This window comes from Staurois parvus, unplaced genomic scaffold (assembly GCF_062004578.1).
Source record: "Staurois parvus isolate SC_StPar_1 unplaced genomic scaffold, SC_StPar_1.0 ptg000962l, whole genome shotgun sequence".
NCBI lineage: Eukaryota > Metazoa > Chordata > Amphibia > Anura > Ranidae > Staurois > Staurois parvus.
Genome location: NW_028318758.1, coordinates 172582 through 195031, shown reverse-complemented (window position 1 = coordinate 195031; position 22450 = coordinate 172582). Strand labels below are relative to the sequence as shown.

The 22450-nt window shown below is 42.2% G+C and overlaps 1 protein-coding gene across 1 annotated transcript in view; it reads right to left on the bottom strand.

The window, feature by feature from the left end:
• Positions 1-22450, bottom strand: part of RRN3 (RNA polymerase I transcription factor RRN3) — a 600941-nt gene that overhangs the window by 436035 nt on the left and 142456 nt on the right. The window contains exon 5 of the mRNA XM_089657080.1: positions 2946-3075. Coding sequence (XP_089513206.1) covers positions 2946-3075 — 130 coding nt within the window. The remainder of the gene's footprint in view (positions 1-2945; positions 3076-22450) is intronic.

The window sequence follows — 22450 nt, the reverse complement described above, 5'->3', positions numbered from 1 at the left end:
CTTTATTAATAATGATTAATTATTTTAGGTTGTTTTACTGATTTTTATAGTGGACACTGAATAAGACATGATAGATTTTTTGAAAGGGTGCTGTCTTTCAGTGCAGATTTCACAATGATTAATATGTCATTATGAGATCTTAACACTAGATGGAGATGGTTCGATCCATGCTGTATTAATTCAATATAGATCGATTTTTTTTTTCATTTTATGATGAAATAAGCGGATTGTATGCTTTTAATTGTTTTTAATGCAATATACTATGTTTTTAATGAGTTTTTGATTAATTAGCATTAAATTATTGCTGTGTAGTCCAATTTGAGAGACAGCACTCACAGGCTTGTGTTATACAAGGGAAGAGACAGCACATTCAGCCAACCCCTTGAAAACGTACCATTGGATGAAAAGTGTTGGAAGTGGAGCTGACATCACCCCTGCTCAAGGTGGCAGATGTGCTGGATTTAGGGCTCGTTCACACTAGGCTGTTTTGCCAACGCTTGCCAAACGCCCCTATAGCGTTTGGCAAGCGTTGGTCCGGCGTTTGCGGAGCGTTTTTTAACGCTCCGCAAACGCCGCATGCGCGGTTTAGCAGCGGTTGCTAGGCGTTTGCCGAGCGTTAATAACACCCCACAAACGCCTATAATGCAGTTTGAGTGGTGTTACCGCTCCGCAAACGCGTCGCAACCGCACCGCAAATGCCGGCCGGGCGTTTGCGGAGCGGCACCATAGACGAGAATAGGAGGCTTCAAAGCCTCCTGACTCGTCCAGAGGCGTCTGGTTTGCCGCGACGTGACGCAAACGCTCCCGTTAGAACAGCACCATGTGCTGTAATGTGCAGAATTGGCAGAGGCGTTTGGGAAGCGGTAAAAACGCTTCCCAAACGCCTCTCTGCCGCCTGCACACAAGGCTAGTGTGAACATAGCCTTAATATGTGTGATTGTTTTTCATCTATGTGTAAGTAGATAAACAGTATATTTAATAAAATATTTAGATTGTACTAACGGATGCCTGTTTTTTCATGGGTATACATCCATGGTGGAGTTGAAGTGCTGGTAGTGAATCCCTGATGATGTGCCCTGTGGCTCCCAAGAGCCTTTGGAACATTCTGCTGCTTTGATCCTCATTGAGGGTGTTTGATCCATGGGTGGATGATTCTTGATTCAAACATGCTGTTTTAGGCCACCTAAATTTCTGGGATCTACTCAATTGGTAAGAAGTTGTACGTGGTGATAGAACTTCTGCTACTAATCACAAGTGGATGATATACAGTTTGCAACTGTAGGGTGGTGTTGGGACTCACCTATATTCAATAGTGTATTATTCTTATTTGGACTTTATGTGATTTATGTTAAAATGTAGTGGTGGAATCCACTGATTTGACTATTTGATTTCTATTAAAAGTGGTGGTGGAACTCACTGATTGTTTATGTATACTTTTTGATGATATCCTCATTGAACTATTGAAACAATGGTGTTACCCACGGGGTTATATAAATAGTTTTAACCGGAAATTGGGTTTTAAGGTAAGAGTACCAACATTTATTTGCACAATACAATTTTATCACCATATGGTAGGGGTGGGTTATTCATTTTCTGAAAGGACCGCAAACTCACCTTAGATCCAGCGATGCGACATCCTGGAGCTCCCCGCCTGGCCACTGACATCTTTGGGCAGCTGGCTCCTGAGTCCTGGTCGGCCTGGGATAATGTCACTCCTGCGCATGCGTGGGAGTTTAGTCAGATTCAGCATTACTGTATTTGTACAGTGAGCTGTGACTGCACTGTTCACTGTGTAGGAAGGACAGACAGGTAACTTTAATGCAGAAGAGACAAAGCAATAAAATTCCTATCTATTCGCCCTTTTTTAATTATTTAGCTATTAGCTAGTTCCACATTATTGTGCTGGAAACTAAACTAAAAGTATTATTTTTGTATTTTTTATTTTTCTGTTTCACTTCCAGCACATGAATTAGTCTCATCATATACACACGTTTAATCATTCCATTCACATTATTCACATTTTGACTAGTGATGCATAAAAATCTCCATCCTGCTTCAAACTCCCACCTCTATGACTTATCTCTGGTGGGTGGGGCAAAAACGTGCCAGGGGGCATGGTTTGTGGAAAAGAATCGGCGGAGGCTATTCCTCAACCTAATTTCACATGGGCTGGTGGCCGGGGTGTGTGGCATCTAACTCCGCTGGTCATAAAAAAAGAGGTCACTTTCAGATGGGCATTTGGAGGATGGCAAAAGCAGGTGGCTGAGATTTTAAAACTCCACCGCCCCCCCAAAAAAAAAAAAAATGTAAAATGACGGCAGAATTGGGTTATTCAAGCATTTTTAACTTGGGCTGAGTTTGGCAAGTGGCACCGCTTGCCAAATTTGCTGGCTGAGTTCACTGAGGCTGCACACGCAATTGCAGAGTGGTACTGCAGCATTATAGAGTTAAATTAGGTACTGAGGAGGCCCTATAAGATCATCACACTGCCTGTCAAATGCCCTCTGAAAAGCATTGTAACTGGAGATCACCTGAGATCGGCCAGGTAGCAGAGTGGCTAGAGAGCATTGGGATGTCTCCTAGGCAACAGTCTCCCACTCCGACCAGAACCAAGCATTCCCACTGTATCAATCAACTCCCCAGGCTCTCTCCTTCCAGTCCTTGCACCTCTCCACATGGACATCTGTAGGCATGCCCCTATGAGCCTGTCAACCACCTCATCAGTGAGAAAAGTGAGTCTGATAGAGCCACGCTGACAGCTGAAGGATCAAGGGCTGGATAGGAATAGCCAAAGGGCCAGATGTGGCCCTGGGGCCACTATTTGCCGATGTCTGCCATATAATGTAATTTTATAAACAAATTGCATATGTATGTGTTAGATACTACTGTTTTTTAAGCACACAAAACAAAACATAGAAAACATTTACAAAAAAGACCAGTCTTACATGGTACAAAGTGTGAGACAATCATATTCAGGCAAGGTCTTAGATATACCGTCTGAGCTGACACAAGATTGCCGAGAAAAGACAAATATTCTTCCACAACTTCTTTGCTTCGCTTCAGCCATGGTAGTTTCTACAAGGAAAATCAACAAGCTATCAAAACATTCACAGGAGGGAAAGCACTTAAACAGTCAGGTGAGACATATGCGTTCAAGCAGAATGATGAAGGGTTTCCTTTATCCTAAAGTGGTTCTAAACGCTAAACATTTTTTACTCTAATGCATTCCCTGAAGTCCTCACTCAATCCAGCTCTGTGTCTGTCTGTAGAAGCCCGCTCCCTTCTCCTCGCTCTCACAGGCTTAGCTGCTGTCAAAATCTTGTGATGAGAGAGCAGGGGGTCGGGCTGTGCTATGGACACGGCAGCTTGGCTCAGGATTTTTGCCTGCAGTTTTGCCAGGATAGGAAGTGGCTTCCTATGCTGGCATACCAGGAGGAGGAGCCAGGAGTGTCAGCAGGGGACTCAAGAAGAAGAGGTTCTGGGCAGGGTGCTTTTGTACACAGCAGGTAGGTATAAAATGTTTTTTTGTTTTGTTTTTTTAAATAAGACTTTACAACCACTTTAATTTACTATGGAACACAGTGGAAATAAACTTATGTAAAGACAGGAAATGCATGCACTGGTTATTTTTCATTAGTAGGAAAATGAAGCTTTCTATGTCCACACACACATTCTACAAACACAAACCCCAAATTGCTTTACAAAAAAGAAATTAACACTTCTGCCTCACACTGTAAAAAGGAACCAGAAACGGGTCAAATTATTAAAAATTTGATACAAAATTACAAAGGGCGCAAACAAACAGTACATGGAAAGGGAGTTACCAGTAAATTCTAATTTCCTTATACTTTTTCAAGCCGATATAACACTTTCAATGCTATCATTGACAAACCAAAAAGGAAGCAAATGAGTAAAATTCATTGTTGGGGTTTATAATTTTAGGTTAACAGGAGGTGACAAGGTCACTGCATTTTTTGCAAGATAAACAGGTATTTTCTGTACTTGATAAAAACTAATGCAGGCACCTATTTTAAGGACTGGGAGGCACAAAAGCCACAATAAAAAAATTAAATGAACCTGTGTGCGGTCCTAATATGAAATGTAAAGACAATGAATAAAATAAAATACATGATCTGCTGCTGCCATTTCCTCATATGATCACACCACATATAACAATATCAAATATATCTAGCAGGACAGCGCTGCAAATATCACAATAATTAAAGCTGAAAAAATCCAAATCAGATGCTGAAATCTCACAGATCTTCTAATAGGATTCGCCCAAATAAATATAAAGAATACAATTCTCATGTTTTATTGAAAAATGCAATCTTCATAAAGTTTTTCAATGACCAGACAGAATAAGAATCTTCATATATAAAGTCCATTCTGTCCATGTGCTCAAAATATCAGTAAATAAAATCACCACTAGTGAGAAACCATCACCTCCAGACTCTCACCTGATATATAGACCTACTGAACTTCGGTCTGATCACACCTTTAACCCTATTATCCCTCAGTTATGAGAATATTCTTCCTCTATGGATACTCCAGATAGCCAATATAAATGGATCATCGATTTACATGGAAAGAAATCCTGACATAATGTGTACCCGTATGTATGCTTTATTAATAAAGAAAAATTAAAATAACACTTACAAATAAAGTGCACTATTCTGGTGCACTACAGGTACCAGCATTATCGAAACAAATCTTAAATGAACTACCTACATTTTAAGAGAAACAATTGAAACTTTAGGAGTATATAGAAATATATAATAGGAAGATCATACAGAGTAAAAATAAGAAATCTAACAGGGATTTGTTTACCTATAATACTGGCCAAGCATATAAATGGCCTACAGTAATAAAAATGAGAACCTACATTGAGTCCAAATCCATAAGGGTTAATAAGGTATTGAATGTGCCAAATCAGATACTTGCCTGTCCTCTCTCTCTACTTAGTTGCGTCACAACAGACAACCACTTTTCACCAAGGCGTGATGGAATGCATGATGTAACAAGTTCAAAGGTGGTGGTGCATATAGTCTGTACAACACCCATGTAAAGAGGCCAAATCTTCACAAAAACCTATCTATGGGTCTACACCTAATAACAAGGAGTCAAGCCAAGCCATGGCTCAACCACAAGGGCTCACTTAATACACATTCACACCCATGTACTTTGGTGACTATTTAAGGTGCACAGCATTTCACTTCCTATCTTTAGGTGGGCTTATACTTCCCACATGTATTCATACACCTCACTCCAACTTTGCACAACTCAGTACTGCTGAAGGAGAAAGCCAATCAATCAGAGCAGGCAAATAAACCCCAGGGAGGGATAACCTCCATAAATCAGGGATCAATGCCTTTAGGCTATACCCCCAATGAGGGGGACACCAAGAAGTTGGACATTCTGGATTAGTATAAAGTTTACGTTGTTACATGCATAGAACAAACAGAATTACAAGTGACCAATTTATATACTTTTCAGTTGACTGATGATGAGTTGAATGTTTTCATGCTGGGTTTGAGTTTCTGTCATGATAGTTTTTTTGACTGCTTTAAGGCAATAAAAGACATAGATTTTTTTTTTTTGCTAGAAAATTGACCCTCCGCCTCATGTATACAAAGAGAAAATCTTAGATACTGAACTGAGATACAGGATTATGGAAACATTTCTGTGCTTCTCCCTGAGGAAGATAGGGATCGTTCTGATGATAAACCGGGGGGATCTGCTGCCACTTCAAATAAATGGCCATATTTGGCTCTTTTTGTTGACAACAGTGCATGATTATTGAACAGATGCCGAACAGGGGGAATCAAAAGAAAAATGTATCTTTAACCCAATATATCGCTGTGCATTATTTAAAAAAGGACCACAAACCATCGGGACAAGGGGGGCAATGTTGTGGTCATGGACCGTAACGGATACAAAGGGATGTGTTTGAAAATTCTGTCCAACCCTGAGTAGTAAAAACCTATTGAAAAATCTATGATACTTTATCTCAGCTTTCCTGTGAGACACCCCTCTCCCAGTACTAAACCCTGACCAGGGAGAGATGCTGGGAGCAGATATCACGGAGGATGAAATCAAACTATTAAAGACCTGAAAACACAAAAGAGCGGGTCAAGATGGCTTTTCGGCCATATTTAATACAAACTTTAGTGACATAGTAGCCCCTATACTGACACAGACGTTTACTTAACTGAAACAAGATGGCCTTTTATCCTCAGAAATGCTTACGGTACATATAGTGATGATCTCCAAACCAGGAAAAGACCTACAGACCTGGTCAAACTACCACCCAATTTTTCTACTTAATTTAGATTACACTGCTCAAAAAAATTAAAGGAAAACTTTTTTATCAGTATAGCATCAAGTCAATTAAACTCCTGGGACATTGATCTGGTCAGTTAAGTAGCAGAGGGGTTGTTAATCAGTTTCAGCTGCTTTGGTGTTAATGAAATTAACAGCTGCATTAGATGGGCAACATTGAGACAACCCCCAAAACAGGAATTGATTTACAGGTGGAGGCCACTAACATATTTTTCCCTACTCATCTTTTCTGACTGTTTTTCACTAGTTTTGCCCTTGGCTAGGGTCAGTGTCACTGGTAGTCCAACTCCTCCAGGATGGCATATCAATAAGTGCCATTGCCAGAAGGTTTGCTGTGTCTCCCAGCACAGTCTCAAGAGCATGGAGGAGATTCCAGGAGACAGGCAGTTACTCTAGGAGAGCTGAACAGGGCTGTAGAAGGTCCCTAACTAAATCAGCAGGACTGGTATCTGCTCCTTTGCACAAGGAGGAACAGGATGAGCACTGCCAAAGCCCTAAAAAATTCCAGCAGGCCACTGATGTGAATGTCTCTGACCAAACAATCAGAAACAGACTTCATGAGGGTGGCCTAAGGCCCCAATGTCCTCTAGTGGGCCCTGTGCTCACTGCCCGGCACATATGACAGACATGAAAGGGTCTGGAGAAGCAGTGGAGAACGTTATGCTGCCTGTAACATCATACACCATGACCGTTTTGGTGTTGGGTCAGTGACGGTCTGGGGAGGCATATCCATGGAGGAGTACACAGACCTCTACAGGCTAGACAATGGCACCCTGACTGCCATTAGGTATTGGGTAGAAATCCTTGGACCCACTGTCAGACCCTATGCTGATGCGGTGGGTCCTGGGTTCCTCGTGGTGCACGACAATGCCCAGCCTCATGTGGTGAAAGTATGCAGGCAGTTCCTGCAGGATGACGGAATTGATGTCATTGAATGGCCCCCACGCTCGCCTGACCTAAATCCAATATAACACCTCTGGGATATCTTGTTTCAGTCCATCCAATGCCGTCAGCTGGCACCTCAGAATGTCCAGGAGCTCAGTGATGCCCTGATCCACATTTGGGAGGAAATACCCCAGAACACCATACGTCATCTCATAAGGAGCATACCCCGACATTGTTAGGCATGCATACAAGCACGTGGGGGCCTTACAAACTACTGAGTACCATTTTGAGCTGCTGCAATGAAATTTCAGCAAAATGGACTAGCCTGCTGGATCATTTTTTCACTTCGATTTTTGGGGTGTCTTTGCATTCATTCGTCTGTAGGTTAATAATTTTCATTTCCATCAAACAAAGGGGCATCCTTACGTTCCTAACACATTACCCAGTCCATATCAGTATAGATATCCAGCATATTTTTCCCTATTGAGATCTGATGTGTTTTCAAAGTGTCCCTTTAATTTTTTGGGCAGTATAGTACGATTCTAACAAAAACCCTAGCTTCCTGACTGAACACTGTTCTACCCAACCTGATTTACAAAGTTCAGGCAGGATTTGTACCATGCCGCCAGGCCACCAACAATGTGTGTTCCACTTCATCAACCATTACGCTCACCAATGCTCCCAAGAACTTATGCTCATCACTAGAGACACAAACAAGGCATTTGACACATTGTCCAGGACGTACATGAAGCACTACAACTTTTCTAGTGGTGGTTGGGCGATGATTTCTTGTAATGGATCTCCAAAATCTAGAACATTTCTTTGGTGACGGTCTGTTACCAAAGCGTAGAATCCCCATTATTTCCCATTGGAGGAGAAATCCGACAGGAATGCCCACTGTCACAGATCATCTTTATATTGGCGCTTGAACCCTTAGCAGTCCACATTCGACTTTATCCTAACATCACAGGTTTAAAGTTGGAGCGAGTACATCATAGCAGCACAGGTTTAAAGTTGCCACGAGTACATCACAAGACTGCACTTTTTCGCAGATGACATTCTTCTATATCTTACAGATCCAACCACTTCTCTTCCTAATTGCAGAACTCTCCTGGCACGCTTTGTGGGGTTTTCTGGTCTATACATCAACATATAAACAGTTCTCAAACATTGGTACTTCACCCCTGTACACACAGCCAAGTATGTTCCAGGATATACCCCCTTTGCTTCATAGCAAAATCTATGATACTTCAATTTTAGTGCAAGCTCTATGAGATAGTGAATATTGCTTATCAACAGGGTGTTTAATGACAAGGGTACTCTATAATAAATTAAGATCCAACATCTGAAAACTCCAACTTCATCTAAACCCTAACAAAAATGAACAAGAGCAACATAATAGAACCTCCAGGGTGCCCAATTATGTCAGGAATAGGATCTCTGACAGAAAAGGCCAGCCAAATATTAGGTACATATTTAGTCTGGCTGAAAAAAGACAAAAGTCCATCTAGTTCAACCATAAAAAAAAAGTTATAATCCTATATGCACAGTTGATCCAGAGGAAGACAAAAAAAAAACCCAGCAAAGCACGATCCAATTTACTCCTGCAGGGGAAAAATTTTCTTCCTGATCCCCCGAGAGGCAAACGGATATTCCCTGGATCAACTTTACCTATAAATGTTAGTATCCAGTTATATTATGTGCATCTAGGAAAGAATCCAGGACTTTTTTAAAGCAATCTACTGAGCTGGCCAGAGCCAACTCTTGAGGGTGTCTATTCCCCATTTTCACAGATCTTACTGCGAAGAAACCTTACTGTATGTGATTATTTTTATTCCCACACGTTATGGCTCTTTCATCATACATTTAGGATACGCAAGATAGGCTTAGAGTCCTTGAAGGCATAGATGAAGCCCTATTTAGGTCTATCCTACAGAAAAGAGTAAGGAGAAAGAGAAAGGAGTAGATATAGTGGCGAGTTTTCTTCAAGAAAGTGATAGCTCATTCTGTTTTGTATAATGCCTTCATTTTGGAGTTAACATACATTCTGACTAGAAAAGTGTTTATTTTTGCTGGATCCCACTTCATTCAAGTGCAGGGGGTGGTGATGGGACGTAATGTGTCCCCTTGTATGCCAACCTGTAAACCTGTACCTGGGGGGGAGGGACCTGTTTTGTATCTATGCCATGTTCTTGCCATTATTTTTATGATCTGGACAAACAATGAAACTAAAGGGATTCATGGCCCAATTACAGTGCAACAACTTTAATCTAAATTTTACTGTAGATTGTAGTACTAAGAAAGTAACTTTCCTGGATATACAGTATGTATTATGTATTATGGTTCAAGCAGGATGATCGCTGACTTCTGATTTCTAAAGAAAATCAACATCAGGTAACACCCTACTAATTGCTCAAAGTAACCACCCCTCCTCTTTGATGAAAGTATTCCATACAGGCAGTATTTAAGTCTTAAATGCAACTGCACAAATAATGAGGACTTTATCCAGCCGCAATGTATGTTGTGTTTGTGCATGAGGCATGGGACTTTACTGTAATTCTCTTCTTCTACACTTTTAGGAAGGCAATTATTTAAAAAAAAATTTTTAACATTCTGTATTGATACGTGACTTAGCCCCAGCATAGCTCATGCTGTTCCATGGGGTGGGGGAGAGAGAGAGACTGCCCGTGTTGACTTTACTCCCAAATGTATGTGTCCCCCTACCAGGAAAAGTTATTTTCCTAAGTTCTGGGGAGCAGGATGTATTGGGAGGGCACTGGGCGCAGTTCACCTGGGTCCCAATGCACTAGGCATGAGCATAGGGGAGATGGCCCTCTTGACTGTAACCCACACATGCCCATTTGTTGGGAATTCGGTGGCAGCCATCTTGGATGAGGTTGGCTCCTTGGGGTGTGAGGCCATGCATGATATCATCTTATTTGCTGCAGGCTCATGCCCAGTGGCAACCTAACTGGAGAAGCGGCCATGCTAACTCCCCCATTTGGTGAAGGACACCGGGGCTGGGGTGGAGAGAATCAAGGCGGCATAAATGAAAACCAGCACAAACATAAGCAGAGGTCAATACTGGAATTGGGCTGCTTGATGCGCTTTACTCTTCTAAAAAACAAGGTACAAATGTAAAATAACTGTGCATTGATATGACACTCATTTGGTGGATTTCATATATATATTTCACATATTGGGTGAGTTGGTCAATAAACAATTTTTTTTCCCTGCCTTTCTTTTTTATAGCTTTATTAATGCCTAGGGGGAATAACCCCTTTGGGGGCTTTTTATGCTCAATAGATCCAACTGGAACTGAGCCAGACTCACAAATTATCCAGGGCATATTTATTATATGTGCCTTCTCATCGTACACCTTTCTGAAATTTTGACATAATGTTTGTATGTTTCTTCTTCTCTATACACCTCTATATACAGTGTATTTTGATTTATAGACGTTAAATGCAGATATACTGTGAGAAGGCTGTATTGCATATTTGGGGCTTCACACAGTTCCCAAGCATTGTGTGTCAGGATACAGCTATACATATGAAAAGAAATTAGCAGTTGACTAAAGCAGACCTGCCAAAAAAGAGGTTTATTATAAATCCTAAGCGGAGTAATAATCACTAAATCGGTGAATGCAAAATATTTATTTAGATCACATAGATCATGAAAAAGGTTGACATTTAGTCATGGTGAACAGTGTGCAATCATAAAAATAAAATAAAAAATAAATACAAAAAAAACAAAAAACCGTTCTGCATTTTCCACTTAGCTACATGTGTATCTAGTAAACCAGATAAGAAAAGCAAAGACTTCTTCTGTATTTATCAATTGGAGAGTTCAAATAAAGAATCCAGGAATTGCAACTTTTTAATGTCAAAGTTAGTATCCTTATTAGTTCCTCAAATTGGGTAATCAAAGATTGTATAATAAACTTCCTGGAAATTAAATAGATGAATAAATAATGAATACATGAAGATCTTGAATAGGCTACCTCACGGTCATTGACCTCCTGCTACAATCATTGCTTGAATAGAAATCAATAAACTGTCAAAATTGCATCTTGTTACCTTCTTTGTAGATGTTCAACATCATTAGAGTGATTAGCTGTAGTTTCACATAATGTGGCTATGACCAGTGGGCCAATGTTCAAAAAATTACAGTGATTTGGCTTCTAGAATAAACAAAATTTGTTAATCATATGATTGTGAAAAACATCAATGTAGTGAATGAAAAAAAATGTATAAATACCATATTGGAAACCAAAATATTCCCACTGATGAATAAATAAAAACGTAGTGACATCATCACGCTCTGCGTCCTCCCATGCTGTGGTGTCCATTAGGGGAAAGAAGCAAGTAATGCGTCTCCATCTTGGATAAACATGAGGCAAAACGGAAAACCACTAAGTTAATACTCCCGGGAGTTTTTTGCATATTTAAAGTGGCTTAGTTCACTTCCACCGGTGGCAAATACCTCTGAATAGAGCCAAGTCAAATCCTGCTAATATTTTAATAAGGGATTGCTAAATCTCATGCCGCAACTGAGTATTCTAGTGCTCTCATTGAGAGAAATTTTTGGGCCTTTACAGGTGAATTGAGTATCATCTCATTAGTATTTTAATGCTATATGGGACAATTGTCCCATGGTTTTCTAAAGGAACCGCACTACTAACAGGAATTTTTGGAACCCATTTTTGGGCACATTATAAGAAAGCTTGAGTGCTATCATGAACAATAAAGACTCTCATATCAATAAATACAATTTTTGGATTTAAAGGAGACCACATCTCTTGGGTAACTGCAGAATGCATACTTACGCAAATTTATCAGTGGGAATACTTTAGTTTCCAATATGGTAATTATACATTTTTTTCATTCACTACATTGATGTATTTCACAATCATACGATCAACAAATTTTGTTTATTCTAGAAGCCAAATCACTTTAATTTTTTGTATTTCAATAGTTTTTATTAATTTTTAAACAGTATAAAACAGAGGCAATAAAACAAGCCCACGCATGGGCTATCAATTGCACAGATAAAAAATGCAAAATAGAAAAACAGTGCTCTAACGCCAACAGGGAAAAAGGTACGCCCATGCAGGGCCTATCAATGGCACATAAGTTACAATAACATTAATGTAACTGACTATAACAACTTAAGGCAGCTGTCCACTCTCACACCAAAAACAAAGAGAGAAAGGAAAAAAAACAAAGAGCAGGGGTCCAAGAGTGCCAATACCGAATGCCATTACATCCCCAGACTAGCCGGGGGGAGTGTGGGAAAGGCATATTGCAACCACGGCTCCCATATTTTAAAAAAATTACGTTGGGAGTTGTTGCAGATACTCAACATCTGTTCGTTGAGCATCATAGTGGTCATACAATCCCGCACCCCCTGAAGAGGGACAAACTGACTCTTTCAGGCCTGAGCAATTGTTCTAGTGGCCGATAAAAACAAATAGGAAGCCAACTTCTGCTGGTGAGCCAATGGGGCAATGAGGCAAGGCATACCGAGCATCCCGGCGTATGGAGAGATGGAACAAGGTGAAAAGGAGGCCAAACACACGAGACCAAAGACGAAACTGTCTCGGGTATGACCACCAGATATGCAATACATCTCCACGATGGCCACAACCCCAAAAACATTGATCACTACAGGCAGGGTTAGCCTGGGCCAAACGAGCCGGAACCCAATACCAATGAAACAATACCTTATAGGCTGCCTCCAGCGTGGTCGTATTAAATGAGCATTTAGCTATGAGTGACCAGGCCTTATACAAGTCCTCCGGAACCACAGCCACTCCCAGGTCGCGCTCCCACTGAACAACATATGAAAGAGAAGTATGCGACAAGCGTCAGTTCAGAGCCATAAAGAAGGGATATAAAGCCTGGGGCGCACGGACGCTGCTGGCAAAGCTGTTCAAAGGCAGATTTCTGGTACGGGAAAGTGCCCCGCAGCGAGAGCAGCCAGTGCTGCAATTGAAGGTATCAAAAAAATTCAGCAGGGGGGACATCCCGGGACTCCCGAAGAGAATTCCAGGTGGGGAAGGAAAAATCAAAAAGTGTCGCACCTGCAAAAAACCATTAGTGACCCACCAAGAAAACGCCCGTGGGAAAAAAGGGTTGTTAATAACTGGGAGCAAAGGCAGAAAAGGTGACATCGGGCCAGTGGAGTAACGTACCGAGTCCCAGACTTGGAAGCCATGGAGCAACATCGGACTCAGTGCCATAGGGCGCAGGGCAGGGGAAGCCATAGAAGCGTCAACGTTGTGTTAGGGGCACAATTAGGTAGTTCCAGCAGGACCCAGAAATGAACGTCAGAGGAAGCGTGCAACATTGACAGAGGGGCAACCTGGCACGCCCGATAATACTTCGTTACATCAGGCACCCCAAGACCACCCTGGAGTCTATGAGCAAAGAGCGTATTTCTGGAGACTCTGGGGTGCTTATCAGCCCAGATAAAACGCATAAACTTTGCCTGAAGCAACCAAAGAAAATGAGGGGGAACCCACACTGGGAGGGTGCGAAAATAACAGTTGTATAACATGACCCTGCACCGTGGCCTTATGCGCCTCCCATAGGGGCACTGCCGCAGAGACCGATCCCGAGTTTTCCGTGAAGTATGTTCGTAATTAAAATTCTATTTGTTGGTAGGTAGTCTGAGTGGTCAATAAAGAGTCATTGATGCGCCAATGAAAAGGGCGCCGTTCTGACCTAGAGAGGGCAAGGAGGAATACCAAGGGATCATGGTCCGACAAGGGTGAGGAGGGAATAGTTATCCGCTGGACCAAGGGAAGCTGCTGAACATGCATGAATACATGGTCAATTCTACAAAAACTGTCATGAGGATTGGAATAGAATGTAAAGTCGCGCTCAGTTGGGTGAAGTTCCCTACAGACGTCTGCCAGCCCCGCCGTCCGCAAAAGAGAGCGCATATGTTCCTCCAGCACTAAGTCGTGAGAAGGGGCAGCACCCCGTGCGTAGCGCCTATCCAATGTGGAATCCAAGGCAACATTTGAATCTCCCAAACAAGAAGAAGACCCTTGGAGTGCCGGGAAACAATGGTGCAAAGATGCAAAAGAATTTATGCTGAAAACTATTAGGCGCGTAGTAAGAGACAAAAGTAACCTCCTGGTCCCAGAGGGTGCCTTGTAGAAGCAAATACCTGCCCGTGGGGTCCGTTATTTTCCAAGCACAGACAAAAGGGAGATTGCGTTTGAAAGCTATCAGTACACCCCAACGCTTCTCAGGAGCCGAGGCCGTGTAAAAGCTGGGATAGTGAGGTGAAAGATAACGTGGAGCGGAGGACTTAGAAAACCTGGTCTCTTGTAAACATACCACGTCAATTTGTTGCGATTTGAGGTGATGAAAAACTTAAGCCCGCTTCTGAGGCAAATTGAAGCCTTGAACATTTTGTGAATGTATTTTCAAAATGGGTGAATCCATGGCTGCACCAGCGCAACACGGTCAGCAGAAAAAGCATAAAGCAGCCAACAATTTCCACTCCCAATGGCGATCGAACCGTGGCGTCCTGGAACCCTGCATAAAACAAAAACAAAAAAAGAGAAAAAAAAAAAAGAAAGAAAGAAAAAAAGAAAATAACACAAGAAGTATATACAACAGTGCAATCGTGTCACGCCAATGGTGACGTGCATCCTGCACTTGAAGGATACCAGTTAGGGGTGGCTCTACCACCGGACACATGGCTGCAAATGGAAGCATCAAAAACATAAGCCCTCGGGGGCAAAAAGGCAATAAACATAATAGAACGGGGTACCAAAATAATAAAACTATGAGTCCCAGGAGCGAGAACCTCTGTGATGACCTACCCATAGAAACCCGGAGAACCATGGGGGCCAACCCCCTCCCACCCAACCGGGCCTACCAGGTCAACCTCCCACCCCGGAGCACGAGGGAACCATCACCCTATGCCACCAACGAAGACTCGAATAACATCACCCGGACCCAAAATAGGCTGCAACAGCAGAAAGTCATAATCCTTAAATCCAGGAGGAGAACCCCCCCCCCAACCAGGGATGGAACCCAAGAGAGCAAGCCGGATCAGTCCCAACCTGGAATGCTAACAAACCGGGAATGCCCTAAGGGTCAAACTCACGGTCCCGTCAGAGAAGTCCATCGGTGAAACGATACGTGGGAGGTCCAAGATGCATCTTCAGCCCGGAGAAGAACAGAAAGGACTTGATCGTAGAGGGATCTGAGGGAGGGCCCTCTTCCTGTTGGACGACCACTCCCAGATGTGGCCCGGAGGAAGCGGCCTCGCCGGGGATCCAGATGAATGAGCTGGGCTCTGATCAGCAGCTTCCGGCGAAAGAAGGTATAAAGATTCCAGGAGAGAATGTGCCTCCTCCGGGGTAGCAACAGAGTGACTGCGGCCCTGGTAGTTGAAGGTGAGGCGGAACGGAAAGCCCAAGGCATATTTAATACTGCGTTTCACCAGGACAGAAATGAAGGGCTTCAACTGGCGGCGCTTCTGAAGAGTGGTCTGGGAGAGGAGAGCTGGTAGTGATGCCCCTGGAAGCTGAGATCAGGGTTGTTTCTGGCCGCCAAGAGGATAGTTTCCTTAGTGCGGTAATAAGTAAACTTGATGATAATGTCCCTCGGGGGCCCATCCAGTCGTCTGAGGCCCAATACACAATGTATGCGGTCAAATTCGAGCCAGTCAATGGGAATAGCAGGCATCAGCTCCTGAAACAGAGCAGTAGTAGTGAGATCTGCGACCGTTTCCGGGATACCTCTTAACCGCAAATTGCCACGGTAGGAACGGTTTTCGAAACCCTCAAGCCATAGCAGCGCGTCCGCCAATTCTTTCTTGAGGTCGCACAAATCCTGTTCCTGATTTTCAATGACCGTGGCCGCAGCGTCCATTTTATCTTCAAGATCGTTCGTCCGGTTGCCCAACTCCTGAATTTCTCACGAAAGACGGTCGGCCAGCTTGGAGGTAGCGGAGGACAATTCCAACTGCAGCATGAATTTGAAGCGGCGCAGGAGCTCAGAATCCCGCAAGGATGGAATGGGAGACAGCAGGGATGTCTCTGATGCCAAGTCTTCCAGACCGCCAGGATCCGGCCCACCCACGGGTAGCGGCGGCGGGGGACCCGAAAGCGAGGCCAGGGCTTCACCTGTGGCCTCCGGCAGGAGCCGCACACTCATGGCTGGGGTCCTGGAAGCCTCCGGCGGCCAGCCCAAAATCGTGGCCGCAGCTTCAGCCGCGACCTCCGGCGGGTAGGCCGCAAATTCCGGCGCAGCCCGCCAGGTGTTGGAGGAGCGGGCAGCCGGTGTTTTCTTGCCCATCGTGGTACTGGGAGTACAAGGGGCCAGAGAGAAAGCAGGGGGACCCCCTGAGGGTCAGAAATCAGCCAATGTGTCCAGCAGCCGAGGAAGAGATCTGAAAGGCAGCCATCCTGCTCACGAGCGCCCCCTCACTGTAATGTTTTGAACATTGGCCCACTGGTCATAGCCACATTATGTGAAACTACAGCTAATCACTCTAATGATGTTGAACACTCTAATGATGTTGAACATCTACAAAGAAGGTAACAAGATGCAATTTTGACAGTTTATTGATTTCTATTCAAGCAATGATTGTAGCAGGAGGTCAATGACCGTGATTTAGCCTATTCAAGATCTTCATGTATTCATTATTTATTCATCTATTTATTTACAGAAAGTTTATTATACAAGCTATGATTACCCAATTTGAGGAACTGATAAGGATACTAACTTTGACATTAAGAAGTTGCACTCCTACCTGGATTCTTTATTTGAACTCTCCAATTGATGAATACAGAAGAAGTCTTTGTTTTTATCTGGTTTACTAGATACACATGCAGCTAAGTGGAAAACGCAGAACGTTTTTTTTTTTATTTTTATGATTGCACAATGTTCACCATGACTAAATGTCAATCTTTTTCATGATCTATGTGATCTAAATAAATATTTTGCATTCACTAATTTAGTGATTATTACTCTGCATAGGATTTACAATAAACCACTTTTTTAGCAGGTCTGCTCTAGTCAGGTGCTAATTTCTTTTCATATACTATTTAGATTAAAAACCACACCTTATATATGAAGTGAGATGGGGATTACAGTATATATGATCAGGTGATTGCACCTAACTATGATGGCAACCTTTTTTTCTTTACATCTATACATAACATACTAATGGTAAATCTACTTATATTAATAAGAAGCTGACTTAGTAGTATTAACATTATTACTGTAATTCTTCATAGTATTACCATCTTATACCTGTCAATACAGCTAGATCACAGCAAAGCTTCCCCTTTACTGATGGTCTAATTGGATATTTGTGTTATTTTATTCTGTATTTTTATTTATGATTCCAGAACAACCCTCTCCTGAAGAAGCATTTAAGCAAAGTACTTCGAGAAGGGAAACCCGCTCACAGTATACCTCTGAACATCTTACTTCTGTATTTTCAATATCAGGAACACTGGATTTTATGCCAGTTTCCTGATGGTTGCTGGGACATATAATGCTGTGGAGGGGTCCCTAAGGGATGTGTTCCACCAGATTATGTGCACTGTGTACATTCTTCTGGCATGGTTTCTTATGATGTGACAGCAAATGTTGTCCTTTTATTAACGGTCTTTGTTTTGATGGTATAATGCGAATAAAGTACTGCATTTTACTGTATTGTAGTATTTGTTGTTTTTTTTTTGAGATTATCTACCTTCAAAGTTCCATCTGTATATGTTTTAATCCCAACTTGTCAAGGGAATACTGAATTTTATCATAAGAAAACAAACATGTGGTGGTAATACACTCACTATATCCTTGGCATTGTAGCAGTGTCAATAGCATTACATTAAGAACAAATACCTTTTATTTGTAGGATGCCTCTTATAATGTGTAACTTATCACACATTACACCATGTCAAACACATGCAAATAATCAGTGAGCTTCTGCTCTATGATGTAGGAGTTAGAGAACATTGGTAAGGACATTCATATGAAAATTCTTTGTACATTTGATGACCGAATGAATGCCATTTGAAAAGGTTGTTTGCCAACATTTGGTTTCATAAGGAATGTAATCTCCAGAACGAAAACCACATACGAAATTAGAAATGTTTTCAATTGAGAAAAACTTTCAGCATTGTGGTCAAAAACAAACGTCGATTTGACCTCCACTAATGTATAGGAATGTCAAATGAACTAAATGAACTAGCTTAACTAGTGTATGGCAGGGGCGTGACTTGGCGCATGGAGTTGTAGGCCGAACATCCCTGCAGCTCCTGACTTGCGATCCTCCCGTGGGGATTGTAACCCTCTTCCTGGCACTATGGTAGCCCGACATGGGCAGGAACCAGCACTGAACCCCCAAGAGAGTGGCGGGGGGCGGTCCAATAACGATCTGGGCCGTTTTCTCGCACGGCCCGGACCCAGGTCGTGCATGCAGAGCTGGACAAGATGGCGTCGGCCTCTTCTTCTTCTCCTCCGGACACGGGACCACCGCAGACCGGGCAGGTGAGTTCACAGCCTCCCCTCTTCTTCTCCTAGGGATGCTGACCGTGATGCACTCTCCCAGAGGTCCCGCAGCTCCTAGCAGGCTTCTACTTGTTCAGGGGATGGCTGGGATTTGCATTCCCACAACAAATCTTTACACACATACATCAAATCCATAACCACTAAGACTGATTTTGAAATTTGTGTGAAACGTATAGAGAACACGTACAAACAGGAGATCTCTGACCTTAAGCAAGATATTTGCGTACGTATGGAGGAGATTGAACATACCGCTGATGGCCTATGTAATGCCTTACAGTCCCATGAAGAGACTCTTTATTCTCATCCTACTACAACAAATTATGTATCAGCAGGATGATATTGAGAATAGGAACCGCCATAACAATATACTGATCAGAGGAGTGCTGAAGTCTATAGAACCTAAAGACTTCAAGAGTTCTCGGGGGGAGGAGCCTGACTATGGAGCTGAAAGGGAGATCGTGGCAAGATCTCCCGTACCGAGGCTCCCCCAACGTCCAGCCAAAAGGTCGTAATGACCTTTGGAAGCAAAGCAGGAGGAGGGGGACTCGTGAGCCGCTTAGTCCAGTGGAAGAGATCTGGCACCCGGATCAGCGTCCGGCAGTCCTCAGTGTGCTGAGAGGACTGCGGGAATGTGAAGGAGGAGGTGGAGCTGAGAGGAGGAAAGCCCAACGAACAAGCTTTGAAGGATGCCGGGAGGCCACGTGACCAGCCGCGGAGAAGCCTAGGGGGGAGAGGGACGCCGTCCGGCATAGGGGACTGTATGTGGAGCTGATCTCCCCTCTATCCCCCCCCTATTCCTCTCTCATCCCTCTCCGGGTCTCCCTGGTTCTCCCTGTCTCCTTACTCCCCCCTCCTCTCCTAGAGAAGGAGTATGAAGTGAGATTGAAGTGGAGTAGAGTCTGAGAGGAGGCAAAGGGGCAAAAGTCTGGACTATGAAAGGGAATTCCTCACCAGGGAGACTGCCGAATTAAAGGGGCTCTCTCTTGCAGCCCCCCCCCCCAAGAAGACAGAACCCCCCCCCCCCCCCCGAGATGTGGAAAGTGAAAGTCTAAGGGTGAGTGAGAGTGGCAGAAGAAATTATATGTAATATATGTTATAAGGACAGCACAGGACAGCACAGTGGCTAAATGGTTAGCACTTCTGCCTGGCAGTACTAGGGTCGCTGGTTCGAATCCCAACCCAGGCACCACCTGCCTGGAGTGTGCATGTTCTCCCTGTGACTGTGTGGGTTTCCTCTGGGTACTCCGGTTTCCTCCCACACTCCAAAGACATGCTGGTAAGTTAATTGGCTCCTGTCTAAATTGTCCCTAGTTTGTATATGTATGAATGTGAGTTAGGGACTATAGATTGTACGCTTCTTGAGGGTTAGGGACTGATGTGCATGTACAATATATGTATGTAAAGCGCTGCGTAAATTAACGGCGCTATACAAGTACCTGAAATAAAATAATTAAGGACTAACGATGTAAATATGGACTGTTAAAGAAGTGGGGGCTGCATATAGAGGTCACGACAGAGACTACAGAGGGTCCCATATTTTCAAATTAAAATAAATAACGTTAGTCCCTATAGGGGGCTCAGGAGGAAGATAGGGGGAAAGAAGGAGAAAATACAAAAAGGAGGAGGAGAATATTAATTCCAGTAGACATCTGAAATATAATAAAATGAAGAACAAAACAGCAAAAGGGAGCGGACCAAAAGCCTCCATCTCAAGTTCAATTAAGAATATATCCCCGGGCAGGACAAACAGACCCCCGAGAGGCAAAGTGGAATTAATGAAAAAAAATGTGATGGAGAACCGTAGTGGTGGGAGCCCTGGAGGATCACTGGGAGTATCTAATTGTAGTCAAAACTTGGAAGAAGCAGACATAGAAAAGATAAATGCTTTGGATAACCTGGAAGACAAAGATTCACATTTACCAACTAAAATAGAAAAAGCAGAAATGTTTAAAGGTCTGGAATTATCCATAAAAAATGAGATGGAAAAGTTACATAAGGAGCTTGGATACATGCTTTCTAGAGCGGAGGAGATGGAAGAAAAAACAAATAAACAGGCTCAAGAGATACAGAATTTAGAAAAAAAAAATGGTGGAAATGAAAAAGGAACAAAGAAATCTGCTTTATAAATTGGAAGAACAGAAAAACAGAAATAGAATATGCAACTTAACCATTTCCATACCGGGCACTTTTACCCCATTCCTCCCCAGGCCATTTTTCAGGTTTCAGTGCTCTCACACTTCGAATGACAATTGCGCGGTCATACAACATTGTACCCAAACTAAAATGTTATTTTCTTCACACAACTAGAGCTTTCTTTTGGTGGTATTTAATCACCGCCGGGGTTTTTATTTTTTGCTAAATTAACAAAAAAAGACCGAAAATTAAAAAAAAAAACAGCAAAAACACGTTTTTCTTTGTTTGCAAATAAATAACTGTTCTTCATAAATTTAGTCCAAAATGTATTCTGCTACATGTCTTTGGTGAAAATAGCCCAAATTAGGATGTATTTTTTAGTTTGTAGGAAAGTTATAGAGTTCAAAACTATGGGATATATCTGAATATTGATCAATTCTGAAGTACTGACAGCCAATCTAATTTCTTGAGGTCCAGGAATGTCAGAACAGTACAGATATCCTCCAAATGACCCCTTTTTGCAGAGTAGTCAGTCCGACGTACTTCATAAGAGGCATGGCAAGTTTTTTGAAGTTGTATTTTTTTTGTCATTTTTCGGAAAATGAAAAAATGAAAAAAATTATTTTCACTATTTTTTTTTTTTACATTCTGTCACCAGTGCAGTACAGCATCGTCATATAACTGGCATGGCGGTGATCAGGGACACTGACTGGTGACAGTATGAAAAAAATAATAATGTAATTTTAAATTTTTTTAATTTTTTTTTTCTTTAAGATTTTTCTTTTTCATATTTCACTATGACCAAAGTAGTACAATGTTACCATAGTAACATTGTACTGCTTTGGGGAAGTGATCAGTATTTTTATTTTTACACAATTTGCTTATAGCAAAGAATTACATTGCTATAAGCAAGCAAGACCAATTATTTATTTGCAAACATTTATAACAGAAACAAAGAAAAATGTGGGGGGTTTTTTCAACATTTTCGGTCTTTTTTTGTTAATTTAGCAAAAAATAAAACCCCAGTGGTGATTAAATACCACCAAAAGAAAGCTCTAGTTGTGTGAAGAAAATGATAAAAGTTTAGTTTGGGTACAATGTTGTATGACCGCGCAATTGTAATTCAAAGTGTGAGAGCGCTGAAACCTAAGAATTGGCCTGGGCAGGAAGGGGGTAAAAGTGCCCTGTATGGAAGAGGTTAAGTTGGAAGAGAAATTGGTAGATCCGGATGGGAGATTCCTGTTCTTGAAAGGAAAACTAAAGGAAATAGAATGTACATTAGCAAACATTTATTGCCCGAATAAGAACCCTGAGGTATTTTAAAAAAATATTCTGAGAAAATTAATAGTTTCAAAAAAGGGGATTAGATTGTGGCTGGAGATTTTAATTTACAAAAATTTAAATCTCCAGATCTCCATATGGATGTGGCCTCTCCTGTGCTGAGAGATAGTAGTAGATCTCTGAAAAACTTGAAAAAAATGATATTTCAATGTCAACTTGTAGATATCTGGAGAATTAAACATATTAAGGAAAGAGCCTAC